This window comes from Theropithecus gelada, chromosome 14, assembly GCF_003255815.1.
Source record: "Theropithecus gelada isolate Dixy chromosome 14, Tgel_1.0, whole genome shotgun sequence".
Taxonomy (NCBI): domain Eukaryota; kingdom Metazoa; phylum Chordata; class Mammalia; order Primates; family Cercopithecidae; genus Theropithecus; species Theropithecus gelada.
The window spans coordinates 67,182,458-67,195,231 of record NC_037682.1 but is presented as its reverse complement, the minus strand read 5'-3'; the positions used below and the strand labels follow the sequence as shown (position 1 = coordinate 67,195,231).

General features: G+C 55.4%; 1 protein-coding gene across 1 annotated transcript; it reads right to left on the bottom strand.

Annotated features, from left to right (window-relative positions):
* Positions 1-7,910: 7,910 nt before the first annotated feature.
* TPBGL (trophoblast glycoprotein like) lies at positions 7,911-10,682 on the bottom strand. The gene has a single exon (XM_025357872.1). The coding sequence runs from the start codon at positions 10,542-10,544 to the stop codon at positions 9,399-9,401; it is 1,146 nt and encodes a 381-aa protein (XP_025213657.1). The 5' UTR covers positions 10,545-10,682; the 3' UTR covers positions 7,911-9,398.
* Between the last annotated feature and the right edge of the window lie 2,092 nt (positions 10,683-12,774).

The following is a 12,774-nucleotide window of genomic DNA, read 5'->3' as shown; positions in this document are numbered from 1 at the left end:
CACTGCACTCCAGCCTGGGCAACAGAGCGAGACTGTCTCAGAAAAGAAAAAAAAAAAAAAGACAATCCCTTCTGTCAAATTGCTCACAGATTAATTGGGGTATAAGGCATGATGCTAAAGGTTTGGAATTGCTGATGAGGGGTATTGCAGAGGGGGCCTGTTGTGTAGGCACAGCATGCCATGAGAGCACCAAGGAGAGGTCTCACGTTTAGCTAGAGTGGCCAAGATGGGAATTAGGCAACTTCCAAGAGGACAAAATGCTTGAACTGAGTTTTTGTTTTTTTGTTTTTTGTTTTTTGAGATGGAGTCTCACTCTGTGGCCCAGGATGGAGTGCAGTGGCACAATCTCTGCTCACTGCAACCTCCACCTCCCGGGTTCAAGCGATTCTCCTGCTGAGTAGCTGGGACTACAGGCACATGCCCAGATACTTTTTGTATTTTTAGTAGAGTCTGGGTTTCACCATTTTGGCCAGGCTGGTCTCGAACTCCTGACCTCAGATGATCCGCTCAGCTCGGCCTCCCAAAGTGCTGGGATTACAAGTGTGAGCCACCCCACCTGGTCTTGAACTGAGTTTTGAAGGGTAAAAAGGGAAGTAGGTAGGCAAGGAGGGGCTACGAACCTTCCAGGTAGAAGACACAGCACATAGGGAGTCTCAGGGTGAGACAAGCTGGGGCCTTCAGGCAACTGTAATGACATCGGAGTGAAAAGTGAAGGGAGCTGGAAAAGCTGGCAGGAGATTGGACTAGTGGGTGGGGGTCACAGATAATCAGTAAAAAAAAAAAAAAAAAAAAAAACCCTTATTATTATTATTATTTTTTGTAGAGATGAGGTCTTGCTATATTGCCTAGGCTGGTCTCCAACACCTGTCCTCTGATCCTTCTGCTTCAGCTTCCCAAAGTGTTGAGATTACAAGTGTGGACCACTCACTGCACCTGGCCTCAAAGAGCTTGGTTTTATCCAGAAGACAGTGGGACAGGTTTTTGTTTTGTTTTTTTTTTTTGAGACTGAGTCTCACGCTGTCGCCCGGGCTGGAGTGCAGGGCCGGATCTCAGCTCACTGCAAGCTCCGCCTCCCGGGTTTGCGCCATTCTCCTGCGTCAGCCTCCCGAGTAGCTGGGACTACAGGCGCCTGCCACCTCGCCCGGCTATTTTTTTGTATTTTTTTTAGTAGAGACGGGGTTTCACTGTGTTCGCCAGGATGGTCTCGATCTCCTGACCTCGTGATCTGCCCGTCTTGGCCTCCCAAAGTGCTGGGATTACAGGCTTGAGCCACCGCGCCCGGCCGGGACAGGTTTTAAGCAGCCTAGAGTAAGGATAGGGATCAGATTCACGCATTTTCACTGCAGTGCGGGCTGCAGTGTGGGACCAGAGGGGGAAGCTGCAGGCTGGGGGAACAGGGAGGAAGCTGGGACAGGGATGCACATGAGAGAAGTCCAAGCTGCGACCAGGTGGGGAACGAGTCTAAGGACAGTGAGGGGAGGTGTAGGGGTAAAGTGGCCAGAACTTGCCTTCCACCTGATGTTTGAATATTTGGTCTCAGCACCTTTGCGCTTGCTGCTGCTTCCGCCTGGATTAACTTTTCCTAGATTCTCTGCATAGCTCATTTCTTCCCATTCTTCAGGGTAGGTCGCCCTCAGAGGGGTCTTCCATGACTTACCCCACTCAAAGGAGACCCCTCTGTCACTCACTATCACATTACCCTGCTTATTTCCCTCATAAGTATCGTGCTTGTTTATCCACTTGTTTACGGTCTAAGGAAGGCTCTGGAGCACAGCCTGAGTTCTCAGCCTAACTTGGCCTCTTATTAGGCGAGTGATCTTGAGCAAATTATTCATCTCTATGTGCCTTGGTTTCCTCCTTTGTGAAGTAGGAATAAGAATACCTGCTTCACGGAATTGTCATCAGGACAAGATGGATTAATATACGTAAACTACCTAGAATAATCCCTGGCACGTAGTAAATTCTGTATATGTTAGTTTTTACTATTATTGTTTTATAAGGACAGAGGCCTTATTGGTTTTCTTTCTTTTCTTTTTCTTTTTTTAATTTTTTTGAGACAGGGTCTCACTTTGCCACCCAGGCTGGGGTGCAGTGGCGTGATCTTGGCTCACTGCAACCTCCACCTCCCAGGCTCATGCAATCCTCCCGCCTCAGCCTCCTAAGTAGGTGGGATTACAGGAGGGCACCCCTGCGCCCAGCTATTTTTTGCATTTTTTGTAGAGACGGGGTCTCGCCATGTTGCCCCAAGCTGGTCTGGAACTTCTGAGGTCAAGCAATCCGCCGGCCTCGACCTCCCGAAGTGCTGGGATTACAGGCCTGAGCCACCACATCCGGCTCTAGTTTTCTTTAAATTTTATCCTCATCTTCTTCCTAGCACAGTGCTTGGCACACAGCAGGCACTTAAATACTTGTTGGACGGATTGTTGACTGAACAAAGAAAGGCACTTTCCCATCTCCACCAGCAGACGGCGCACGTATGCCAAGAAAAGTTAAAGCTGACTCGGCTCCCACACGGATCGGCCAACAGATGTCGCTGCAGCTCCCTGGGTCAAGGAACCAAGATTAAGCCAGTGGCAGGGGGTGCCTAGACAGAGCCCTGGACAAAGATTCCAAATGCAGGGCCAGAAGCTGTAATTGTATTAAAAAGCCAAAGTTGGCCAGGCGCGGTGGCTCATGCCTGTAATCTCAGCACTTTATGAGGCTGAGGCGGGAGGATCGCTTGAGCCCAGCAGTACAAGGTTACAGTGAGCTATGATAACGCTACTGCATTCCCAGCCTGGGTGAGAGGGAGCCCTCATAAATAAATAAACAAATAAATAAGTGCCAAAATTAAGAGGCTAAGACTAAATTGTGTTCTGCATGATCACATATTCTAAAACTGCATTTTCTTTCTGCTCGCTCACTTTGTAGACAACGGAGTCAGCCATCCCGGGATCTTTTTTTTTTTTTTTTTGAGACGGAGTCTCGCTCTGTCGCCCAGGCTGGAGTGCAGTGGCACGATCTCGGCTCACTGCAAGCTCCGCCACCTCTCAGGTTCACACCATTCTCCTGCCTCAGCCTCCCGAGAAGCTGGGACTACAGGCGCCCGTCACCACGCCCTGCTAATTTTTTTTGTATTTTTAGTAGAGACGGGGTTTCACAGTGTTCGCTAGGATGGTCTCGATCTCCTGACCTCGTGATCCACCTGCCTCGGCCTCCTAAAGTGCTGGGATTACAGGCGTGAGCCACCGCGCCCGGCCCATACTGGGATCTTATATAATTGAAACCCCAGTTTAATGAAGTGGAGGTTGTGGGAGTCAAAGGAAGCACCCATCCAACGTGCAGAGGGGGAGGCCACAGCATCCTGCGTGATGCCTCTTCCCCTGCGTTTTGTATTTCTGTGGGGGCAGGGGCTGGGAGAGCGTTCACAAATCCCTATGTACCTTGACTGGGGACCTAAAAGTGACTAGGTCTGGCCTCTGTCCTGTGGGAGCTTCTGTTCTAGTGCAGACAAGAGGCAAGAAAACCAGTCAGTACAAAGAAAGGTCTGAGTGGTACAGCAATAGGAGAAAGACAGTGGCGTCATAAAGATTGGGGGACTCCTGGGCTGCCTTGAGTGCTCCCTGTGTTGGGGAAGGCATCCTAGACAGAGGGTACCGTGTGAGCAAAGGCACAGGGCATGGAAGAGCTGGGCCCCATTACTAACATCCCCATCGTTTGGTGCAGCTGGAAAATAGGGTTCAAAGAAGGGGAGCGTATTAGTTATTTATTGCTGGTAGATTTGCTGGTCTAGTCTAACAGTCTAGTACTTTTTCTTTTCTCTCCAGGTCTTGTCAAAAGTCATTGAAGACCAGGGCCCAGCAGCTTGGTACAGTCTTATTCTTTTTTTTTTTTTTTTAAAGACAGAGTTTTGCTCTGGTTGCTCAGGCTAGAGTGCAATGGCACAATCTCAGCTCACTGCAACCTCCCCTCCAGGGTTCTAGCGATTCTCTTGCCTCAGCCTCCCAACTGGGCATGCGCCACCACGCCCGGCTAATTCTTTGTATTTTTAGTAGAGATGGGATTTCACCATTTGGTCAGGCTGGTCTCGAACTCCGGACCTCAGGTGATCCACCCACCTTGTTGGGATTACAGGTGTGAGCCACTGCTCCCAGCCAGTCCTAGTTTATTCTTGCTCCAATGTAATAACAGTGGCCCCTTTCACTCCTGAATTTGCCAGCTTGGATGATCCCCTAAGTTAGGGGCCTCCCTGGGACCCCTGTGCTTCCATGATCACAGTGTCCTGTGTGTGTGGTCACCATCTTGATCAAGAACAGAAGCAGGATCTGGTTCATCCAGGTGAGCCTCGTGCTCAGATGACAGAAGCTCGGGAGGAATGAGTTTAATGCCTGGGACCTCAGAGCCTGGAGGTCCATACAAGCCCCTTTCTGCTCTCAGGGACGCTAGACATAACTCCCAGTAGGGCTGCTGCCTGCAAGATGCTGGCATGGGGCTCCTGAGGCCTGCCCAGAGCCGCTGACAGAGGCTGAAGAGTCCTCCCAACCCTCCACAGCTCACTTTCTTATTTTCATCTACAGGCTACCACAGGCTTGGGGCTGGCTCCTGGATGCACTGACAGGGTGGAGATAGCAAGTTAGGAGGTAGGGTGGCTCTGCCAGATGCTCAGACCCAGGGCAAAGCAGGGGCAGCCCTGGGGCATCCTGGGCTCGGGATCTGCCCCTGACAACCTGTGTGACCTGGACGGGCTCCTGCATACTTTTGGCCTCAGTTTCCCCACCTATCCAATGAAGGGTTAGTTGAGGGTCTGCATGGGCCTGGCCAGCTCCTGGCAAATCACCCTGTGACAGTGCTGAGGGAAGCAGGTGGGGGTGGTGAGGCAGGGGTGAGGGGTGGAGGGGGCACTCAGAAGATGGCCAAGTGCATTATTAGCACAGGAATATTAACTGCCCCCGTCACTTCTCCTAGTCTGGGAAAGGCCATACCCATAAATTAGGGCTGAGAGTCTGCCAGGCAGCAGCTTAATGAAGAAGGAGATGGACTGCAGGGAGAGCGGGCAGTGCCTCCAGAGGTCATAAGTCCAGCCCCAGCCCGGACAGAGAGAATCTGGAGCCAGAAGCAGGCAGGGATGTCCGAGGCCACAGTGTCAGGCTGGGCCAGGAAGGCAGGGGCTGGTTCTGCTGTGGTCACTGCTGAATTCCCAGACCCCGGCACATAGTAGGGTCTCAACCGGTATTTGTGGCTAAGGACCAGGTGACATGGCAAGTCAGGTGCTGAGTTCAGACTCAAACGCAGTCCTCCCAACTCTAGCTAGGTCCTCCCTGGTTCCCAGCCCAGGTGTGAGGGTGTGAGTAGGGGAGGGGGGCATGGAAGCAAAAGGCTTCTCAAGGAGATGTCTTTGAAAGGCAATTTCACAGTGTTCATGAGGTCACAGAACCTGGGAAGTCTGCCACGTTTCTCCAGGTGTGCAGCTGGCTTCACGTCTCCCACGTTTCTGACAGTCACACACACCTGTCCTCTCCTCTCCTGTTCTTTACCACGCTTGCTCTTTAAGGGGACATCCTAGAGGTAGATTTCTCCCTGTCATTTGGCTCCCGCAGGCAGGCCCCAGGCCTCTGGGCCTCTGCCCACCTCACACTCCAGCAGCACTCCCAGTGTGTGATCAGAGGAGGAGGCTGGCCGTTTAGTGGGGCCCTGGCACCTCTGAGAGAGAGTCTGGAGTGCGTGGTGTCAGGGAGTCTGGGCAGGGTCAGTCGGCTGCCCCATCTCACTTTTTACTGCAAGGCTTCTCCAGGTTCCCCTCCCCTTCCCTTCTCTTGCTGCCCTCATCTGGCCATGGCTTTGGTTTGATTCCTCTCTGTGTCTCCAGTGCCCAGCATGAGGCCAGGCACAAAAAGGATGGGCAGTAAGAAGGAACAACCAGGCTTTACAAGCAGGAGGCACAGTGCAGCTCCCTGTCCCCCCATCACACCTCTCTACCTTCCTGACTTTTCCTCCAAGGGCAGACGTCCCTCTAGTGCTTCCCAGTGGAGAATGTGGTGAATGTATTAGATCCATTCTACCCCATACGTATCCTCCTACCTACCCCCCACCATTGCTGGCCTTCAATCCTCGGGCTAACAAGATCTTCCTGCCTCCAGACCTTTGCAGAAGTTGGTACTTCTGATCTTTTTCTATTCAGCAAACTTCTACTCATCTGTCAAAACCCAGTTCAAGTGTGACTTCCTCTAAGAAGTCTGTCTAGGTGGGGTCAGGGCTCTTACTCTGAGCTCTCATTATTTCCTGGGATTTCTTTTCTCCAGATCTTGATTAAATGTGATTCCTTCCCTGGATTGTTAGCCTCTCTAGGACTGGCAGAGTTGCATTCAGTAAAGGCTGAGTGAATGGCTGGGTTTGTAGAAGAGGTGAAGCTGGGGGCCCTGGACCTTGTTGATAGCCCCATAAGGCTATAGGCCACTGACAGACAGCAAGGAGGACGGCAGCCTAGAAAAGACATTTAGGGGGATCAGTGAATGGTACTAAGGTTAAACGCCAACTGGCACACAGTAGACGCTCAATTAGTTGATTTTTGATGACCATTGATTTGATACTTAGCAGTAGCTCTCATATACATCTTTGGAACTGGGGAGATCTACAGATTTACAGATCACCTCCTCAGTTCCAAAGACATGCTCTCTGCTAATGCAGCTTAAGACTACAGTAAGTCCTGGCAAATAAAACATGCTATTAGCTATGGGATTGTTGTCAGCAAAAATCTTTGAGGCTTTTATGAGAGCTACTGCTAAACTAAGTATTAAATCAATAGTTATCACAAATCAACTAACAAGCTCTAACTTGCATTAGAGAGACCATCACTATATTGTCCTGGGGGACTGCCGGGCACCCTTTGAAGGTCATTGACAGATGTGTCAAGAGGACTTAATCCTTTCTCATGAGGAATGACTGGGAGAAGGCATAGGGAGTGTGCTGGGAAAAGACAAGGAGTCACATGCACAGTCTCTGACTTGTGAAGAGCTGTTCTGGGCTAAGGGGTGCTCCTGGCCCCATGGCAAAGCTGGGGCTGTCAGAGTCCCAGGCAGGCTCCTCAGACACTGAAAGGAAAGGAGGGAGTGAGCCTCCCATCACGAGATGATGCCTCCTGTTGAGACAGCTTAGGAGGCTTCCCACATTACCTCTGCAGTCCTTTTCAGTAGTTAGAAGACACACATTCTAGAATTATGTGGCCCTAAAATTAGAAAATGTCAGAATTCTAGGCTTCTGCCCTATGGTTCTAGGGCTCTCTGACCCTGAATGCAACACAATCCAGCCTAGGGACCTGGAGACCCTCCTGTCCCAGAACTCACCGGTCCCCTGGCTTCACATATCTCAAGGAGTCATTTCATCCACACCCCCCACACGCAGCCTCTCACATACCCAATATGCAGGTCTTACCGTCTGGCCAGGAGAGCATGACGTGACACGGGATATAAGGGAGTATCAGATAATTCATTAGAGAGGATGATCCCAAAGCAGCAAACAATCCCTCTTCTTTCCTGTCTGAATTAACTCCTCATTCTCTATAGCTGGATTTACTCCTGGATGGCCTTGGCTGAGGCTAATGTTTGTTAGTCTAACTCCATCCCCACCCTGAAGATGAGGAACGGGAAGAAAGAGGATGTAGAGGAAGTGTTGAATCCCACTTTGGCTGTGCATAACCCCTCCTCCGATGATAGAAAGCAGGCTGGCTTGGGGAACAATGTCATCCCAATGGGAAGTCCCTCCATGTATCTAACCTTAATCCTGCTATGTGCAATCAGAGCCCATTTCTTCTCCCACAGTCTGGGAGAACGCATCAACGGTCACTGCCCCACCAAAGACAGGTCCAAAGAGTGTCCCCTCCCACCCCCATCAGCACCCCAAGGTCAGCAGGAATGATGTGGCACCACTAACAAGAGTAGAGTATCTGAGATTATTGCAGACTTTATAGAAAACTGCTCAAGGGAGATCCACATTTTCTGGGTATGGGGAGGGAAGGCAGGCCTCAAGCCAATATATTAAAGGAAGGTGACTTCCTGTGTGCAGACGCAGCACAGGCCAGCCATTCTGCCTGCTCTAGAGGGTGGGGAGTCAGGGAGAGGGCATCCTCTCCCCCTCTCACCAATTGTGCTTTGGGATCATGGAGAAGGCAAGGTGCTGAGGTTCTGACCCTGAACCAGGAGGGCTCGTGCCTGAGGCAGGAGGCAAGACCCACTTCTCTTCCAGAAGATATACGGGGTGAGGTGGTGGTGGTAGTGGTGGTGGCAAGGAATCCCCAAGGGCGAAGAGCCACAGGCATGGGAGAGAGCATGGAGAAATCGAAGGGCAGCAGCTTCCAGCCCTTCAGAGCCCACTTCCTGCCCCTCTCTGAAGCCACGATGCCCCACTATCCCTTTCACACACTGAAGGCTCCCTCCTTCCCCATAAGGATCTGCCAGGATGCACCAGGGGTGCATGGCACCTGCACCTATCTGGCAGGACTGAAGAGCTCGTCCTGGGAGGAAAAGGGGATGAGGACATCCCAGGGACCGATTCCTCACTGGACCTTGACTAGTGAATGGCAGGGGTGGATGCTGAGTGCCAGCACTGGGTATGGGGGGGGGGGGAGGTCAAGAGCCTAAGGCTTGGGCAGGGGGGATGAAAGTTAGATCGGGGTGAAGAGCTGTCTGAGACTGGGGACCAGCACTGAGTATCGGGAGGTCAGCGCCCTGGTGGGAAAGGCTGAGAGTCGGCTCCACACTAAGGCTAGATGGGATGTGCTTGCCCCTGGGATGGGAGGGACATACTAGGAGCTGAGCCCCACGCCTGAGCCGAGGAAGAGAAGGGCCTGAGCCAGAGGCGGGGGTGGGTGACGGCGGGGCAGGGGTATGAAATATATTCTTGGATGAGGGGAGGGTGCCCAATCCTCAGAGCCCCAGGGTTGGGCCTCCATGCAGGATGGAGGGCTCTGAGCTCTGGGATGGGACAAAGGGCTCAGAATCCACAAAATCATTCTGATGGGGGTGCTGTGCTTCGAGTCCAGAATGGAATGGGAGGGCCCACGAGCCCCGGAGGGGACTGCGGGCTCCGAGCTGGCGAGGGAGGTCAAGGCAGTCTCGGGTGTAGGAGCTCCAAGCACAGGGTGTTGGGGGCAAGTCTCAGAGCTTTGGCCTTTAAGAACAGAGTCTCTGTGTGAGCCCTGAGGTGGGGAACGGACTTTTAGTGGTTCAGGAGGGAGGTTTCGGAAACTAGGGTGGGCGGGCGGGGTTTCTGTATTCGGACCGGCTATCTCTGGGTCTTTGACGGTAGGAGCTCTCGGAGGCGGGAACGAGAGGGTACGGCTTAGTGCCTCCGAGTCGGGGGAAGGTCTCAGAGCTCGGGGCTCGCGGGCGTCTCATCTCCACGGTTTCGGGCCAGGCAGGGGCAGCTCAGAGCCCCGAGCCCGGGGAGGTGGCGCGGGAGCCCGCGGGCGCGGGCGCGCGGCGCGGGTCGGCGTCCTGCTCGTAGCGGTAGTGGTAGCCCTCCATCTGGTCCCGGCACGCCTCGCGCAGGTTGCGCATCCAGCGCTGGATGCCGCGGCGGTTTAGGTAGAGCACCATGAGGAAGATGAGGCCGATAAGCGCCAGCACCAGCCCGAAAAACACGTAGGAGGCTTCCAGCTCCGGGCCGGCGGCCTCCGCCTCCTCTCCGCGAGCGTCGGCGCCGCTCTCCGCGCAGCGAAGCCGAGCCCCGTCCAGGTCCAGCAGCGGCCGGTCCAGCAGCGCCCGCGGGGCGGCGCAGCGCAGGCGTCGCGCGTCGGGCACGCGCTCCGTGGCGTTGCGCAGCCAGGCCAGTAGGGGGCGCGCGGCGCAGCCGCAGCGCAGGGGGTTGTCGGCGAGCAGCAGGCGCGGCCCGGGGAGGCCGCCATCGCGCTCCAGCGCGCGCAGCTCGTCGGGGCCCAGGCCGGCCAACCTGTTGAGGCTCACGTCCAGCTGCTCCAGGCGCGCCAGGCGCAGCGCGGCTGGCGGCAGACGGCTCAGCGCGTTGCCCGCCAGGCCCAGCAGGCGAAGCTCGGCCAGCGGGGCCAGCGCAGCGTCCAGCGCGGCCAGCAGCGCGGGGCCGCCCCGTACCAGCGCGTGGTTGAGCTGCAGCGAGCGCAGCGCGGGCAGCCCGCGGAAGGCGCCACCGCCCAAGGCGCGCAGCGGGTTGTGGCTGAGGTCGAGCGCCGCCAGGCTGGGCAACCCGTCGAAGGCGCCGTCCTCCACCACCTCAATGTGGTTGTGCGTGAGGCGCAGCGCGCTCAGGAGCGGCAGGCGCACGCCCGCCGCCTGGTCGCCGTCCCCGTCCGCATCCCCGCCGGCGAAGGCGGCCGCGCGCAGCACCGTCAGGTTGGCGCCCACGATGGTGAGGTTGCGCGCGTCGGGCGGCACGTCCCGCGGAGGCTGGCGGAGCTCGGCGCCCGACGCGCAGCGTAGCAGCAGCTTGGGGCCGCCGAAGCAGTAGCACTGGAAGGGGCAGGGTGCCGCGGGCTGGCTCAGCGCCGCCGCCACGAGCAGTAGCCCCTGGAGCCCCGGCTGTCCAGCACGCGGGGCCATCGCGGCCGCCCCCGCATCCAGCGCCCGGGCCGCCGCGCTCACCAGTGAGTTGGGAGCGCCTGGTGGGGGCACGGGTGGGGCGAGTCCTTGACCCGGAGCGGCTGGCAGTCCCGGTCGGTCCGTTCGTTGTCTCGAAAGTCCGAGGAGCCGTAGTTATTGGCTGACTGGCCAGGGGCGAGAGGGGTCAGACGGGGAGCGGAGCCCCCCGCCCCCGGTGCCCTCGCCCTGCGAGCCGGCCTCCGACTTCCGCGGCCGCTCCGGGCTCGGAGCCGAGTGGGCAGGGTTTGCTTCCCCCCTCCCCGCCTCCCGGCCTCCTCCTCCGCCCCCAGCGGAGTCTCCGCTCCCTCTTCGCCGTGGGAGGCGGGGTGGGAGGCTCCCGAGAATCAAGGCTGTCGGCTGCTGCCCTTTCTCTTTACCCTCTCGGCCCCCGTCCCCCCGGGCTGCCGAGAAGTTTGCCTCCTGGAGACTCCGACTTGGTTTCCCCCTCCTCCACCCCCCACGTTTAAGCTGGGTCCTTCCTCCTCCCTCTCCAGCACGTGTGGGGCGGGGCCCGCCTTCGGAGAGCGGGCAGGTGGGTCACCACCAGGGAGAATTCGGGGGTTGGGGAGGACTTTAGAGCTGCTCCTACTACAGAAGGAAGGGATGAGGGGTGGGCTGAGAAAGTTACTTATTTTCCAGCCTCTTCCTAAGGTGGAGAGACTGGAAAATCCCCGGTCTCTGCTTTCTCCTCTGCGACCCTAGTTCCATTAGACCCGGCTGTGTCACCACCCCTGTAGGTTCTGTGGGACTAGCTTTTTCTCCATCCCATCCCATCCCATTCCATCATCAGGAGAAGTCTGTGGCACCCGCTCCCCTCCCACCCACCAACTCTGGCTGCTCTGTCTCTGCCAGGAGTTCCCCCATCTGGTTTCCTCCACCGGGCTGGACTCCTCTGCCAAGCACTGCTCTAGGCACAGAGACACGGGGGTGTAGTGATTCTGCTCTTTGCTCTCATTCCCTGCCCCCAAACGTCTTAGACTCCTGGGATTCCGTTGGACACCATCAACCAGTCCCTCCAGGCTTCTCCGCCTGTGAGTGGGGTTTGGGGCACCAGAGGTTGGGAGAACAGGAGCAGATTTTGCAGCATGGAGTGGGGGGTCTCAGAAGGGGCCAGGGCTGAGGTGGGGGCTGAGCTGTTTACAGATTTGTTTTGTTCTGGATTTTTTTTTTTCCCCAGAACTGGGAAGCTCCAAACCTGATTTAAAGAGACAGGCTCCTGAGAAGGAAGCATTCCTGCTCTTGGCATGAATTATTCAGGCTGGAGAGGCTGACACTTGATCCGCAGGCCATTCGGGTATCAGCAGAGCTGCTTGGGATAGAGGCTCCCCCCTCCTCCCAAGAATCAGTCTCTTTCTCCTGAATTGGGGACGATTATGTTGACTCCTTTCCTGAGGTTATATTTAACAGATCGACAAAAGGATCAATACCACTTAAGGAGAAGAGGCAGACCCTGCAGTGGCCTGGGTCTTGGGCACAGACCAACATTAAGAGGCAGGGCTGGTGATGGTGGGGGTCCCCCAGCTCTCCCCTCCTCCCAACCCTCTCTTTTCCCTACCCCTGTCATAACTCTCCCAGGTATGAGAGCTCAGATGTGCTTCATGCAAGTCCATGCAGACTCATTCATATGTGCGCATAGGATTGTAGGTTTGAGTGCGTCCTGGCATGTGTCCATAAATTGATAAAGACATACATATTTGAATATGCACACTTCTGAGCCCATGCAAGTTCCTGTGTACATTCTCAGAGGGCAAGCTTACAGGCCCATGCATAAGCCATGCCAAACATAGGGACCCAGAGATTGGCTAGCACAGTCAGACCCTACTCCTCCTGCCCTGCACCATGCCCTTGGTCTGTGGAAGTAACAGGCTGGTGGTGTCTTTTCTCACGTGGGCACACATACTCAAGTAGATGCCATTGGGGCTGGGCCCCCAGCTGTAGCACTCTCCTAAACCCCGGCCCACACAGCAACATGCCCAGTTCTGACATCTCCCCTGGTAGGAGGCACTGGGTCATCTTCACTTTTGTGTTTCCAGTATAGGGACTATCATCACAGAAGAGTGTGTAGTGCAGATGACAGACTGAATGAACAGAACAATCTGTTTCCTTGTCTGCTTCCAGGCCCGGAGAAATCACAGACCACTGCCAAGGCTGGAACTCCTTCCCCAGGCCCCGTGGTGGCTGGCCTCAGATT

Coding starts and splice junctions, on each gene's coding strand:
- TPBGL (XM_025357872.1), bottom strand. CDS start 10,544: ATGGCCCCGCGTGCTGGACAGCCGGGGCTCCAGGGGCTACTGCTCGTG.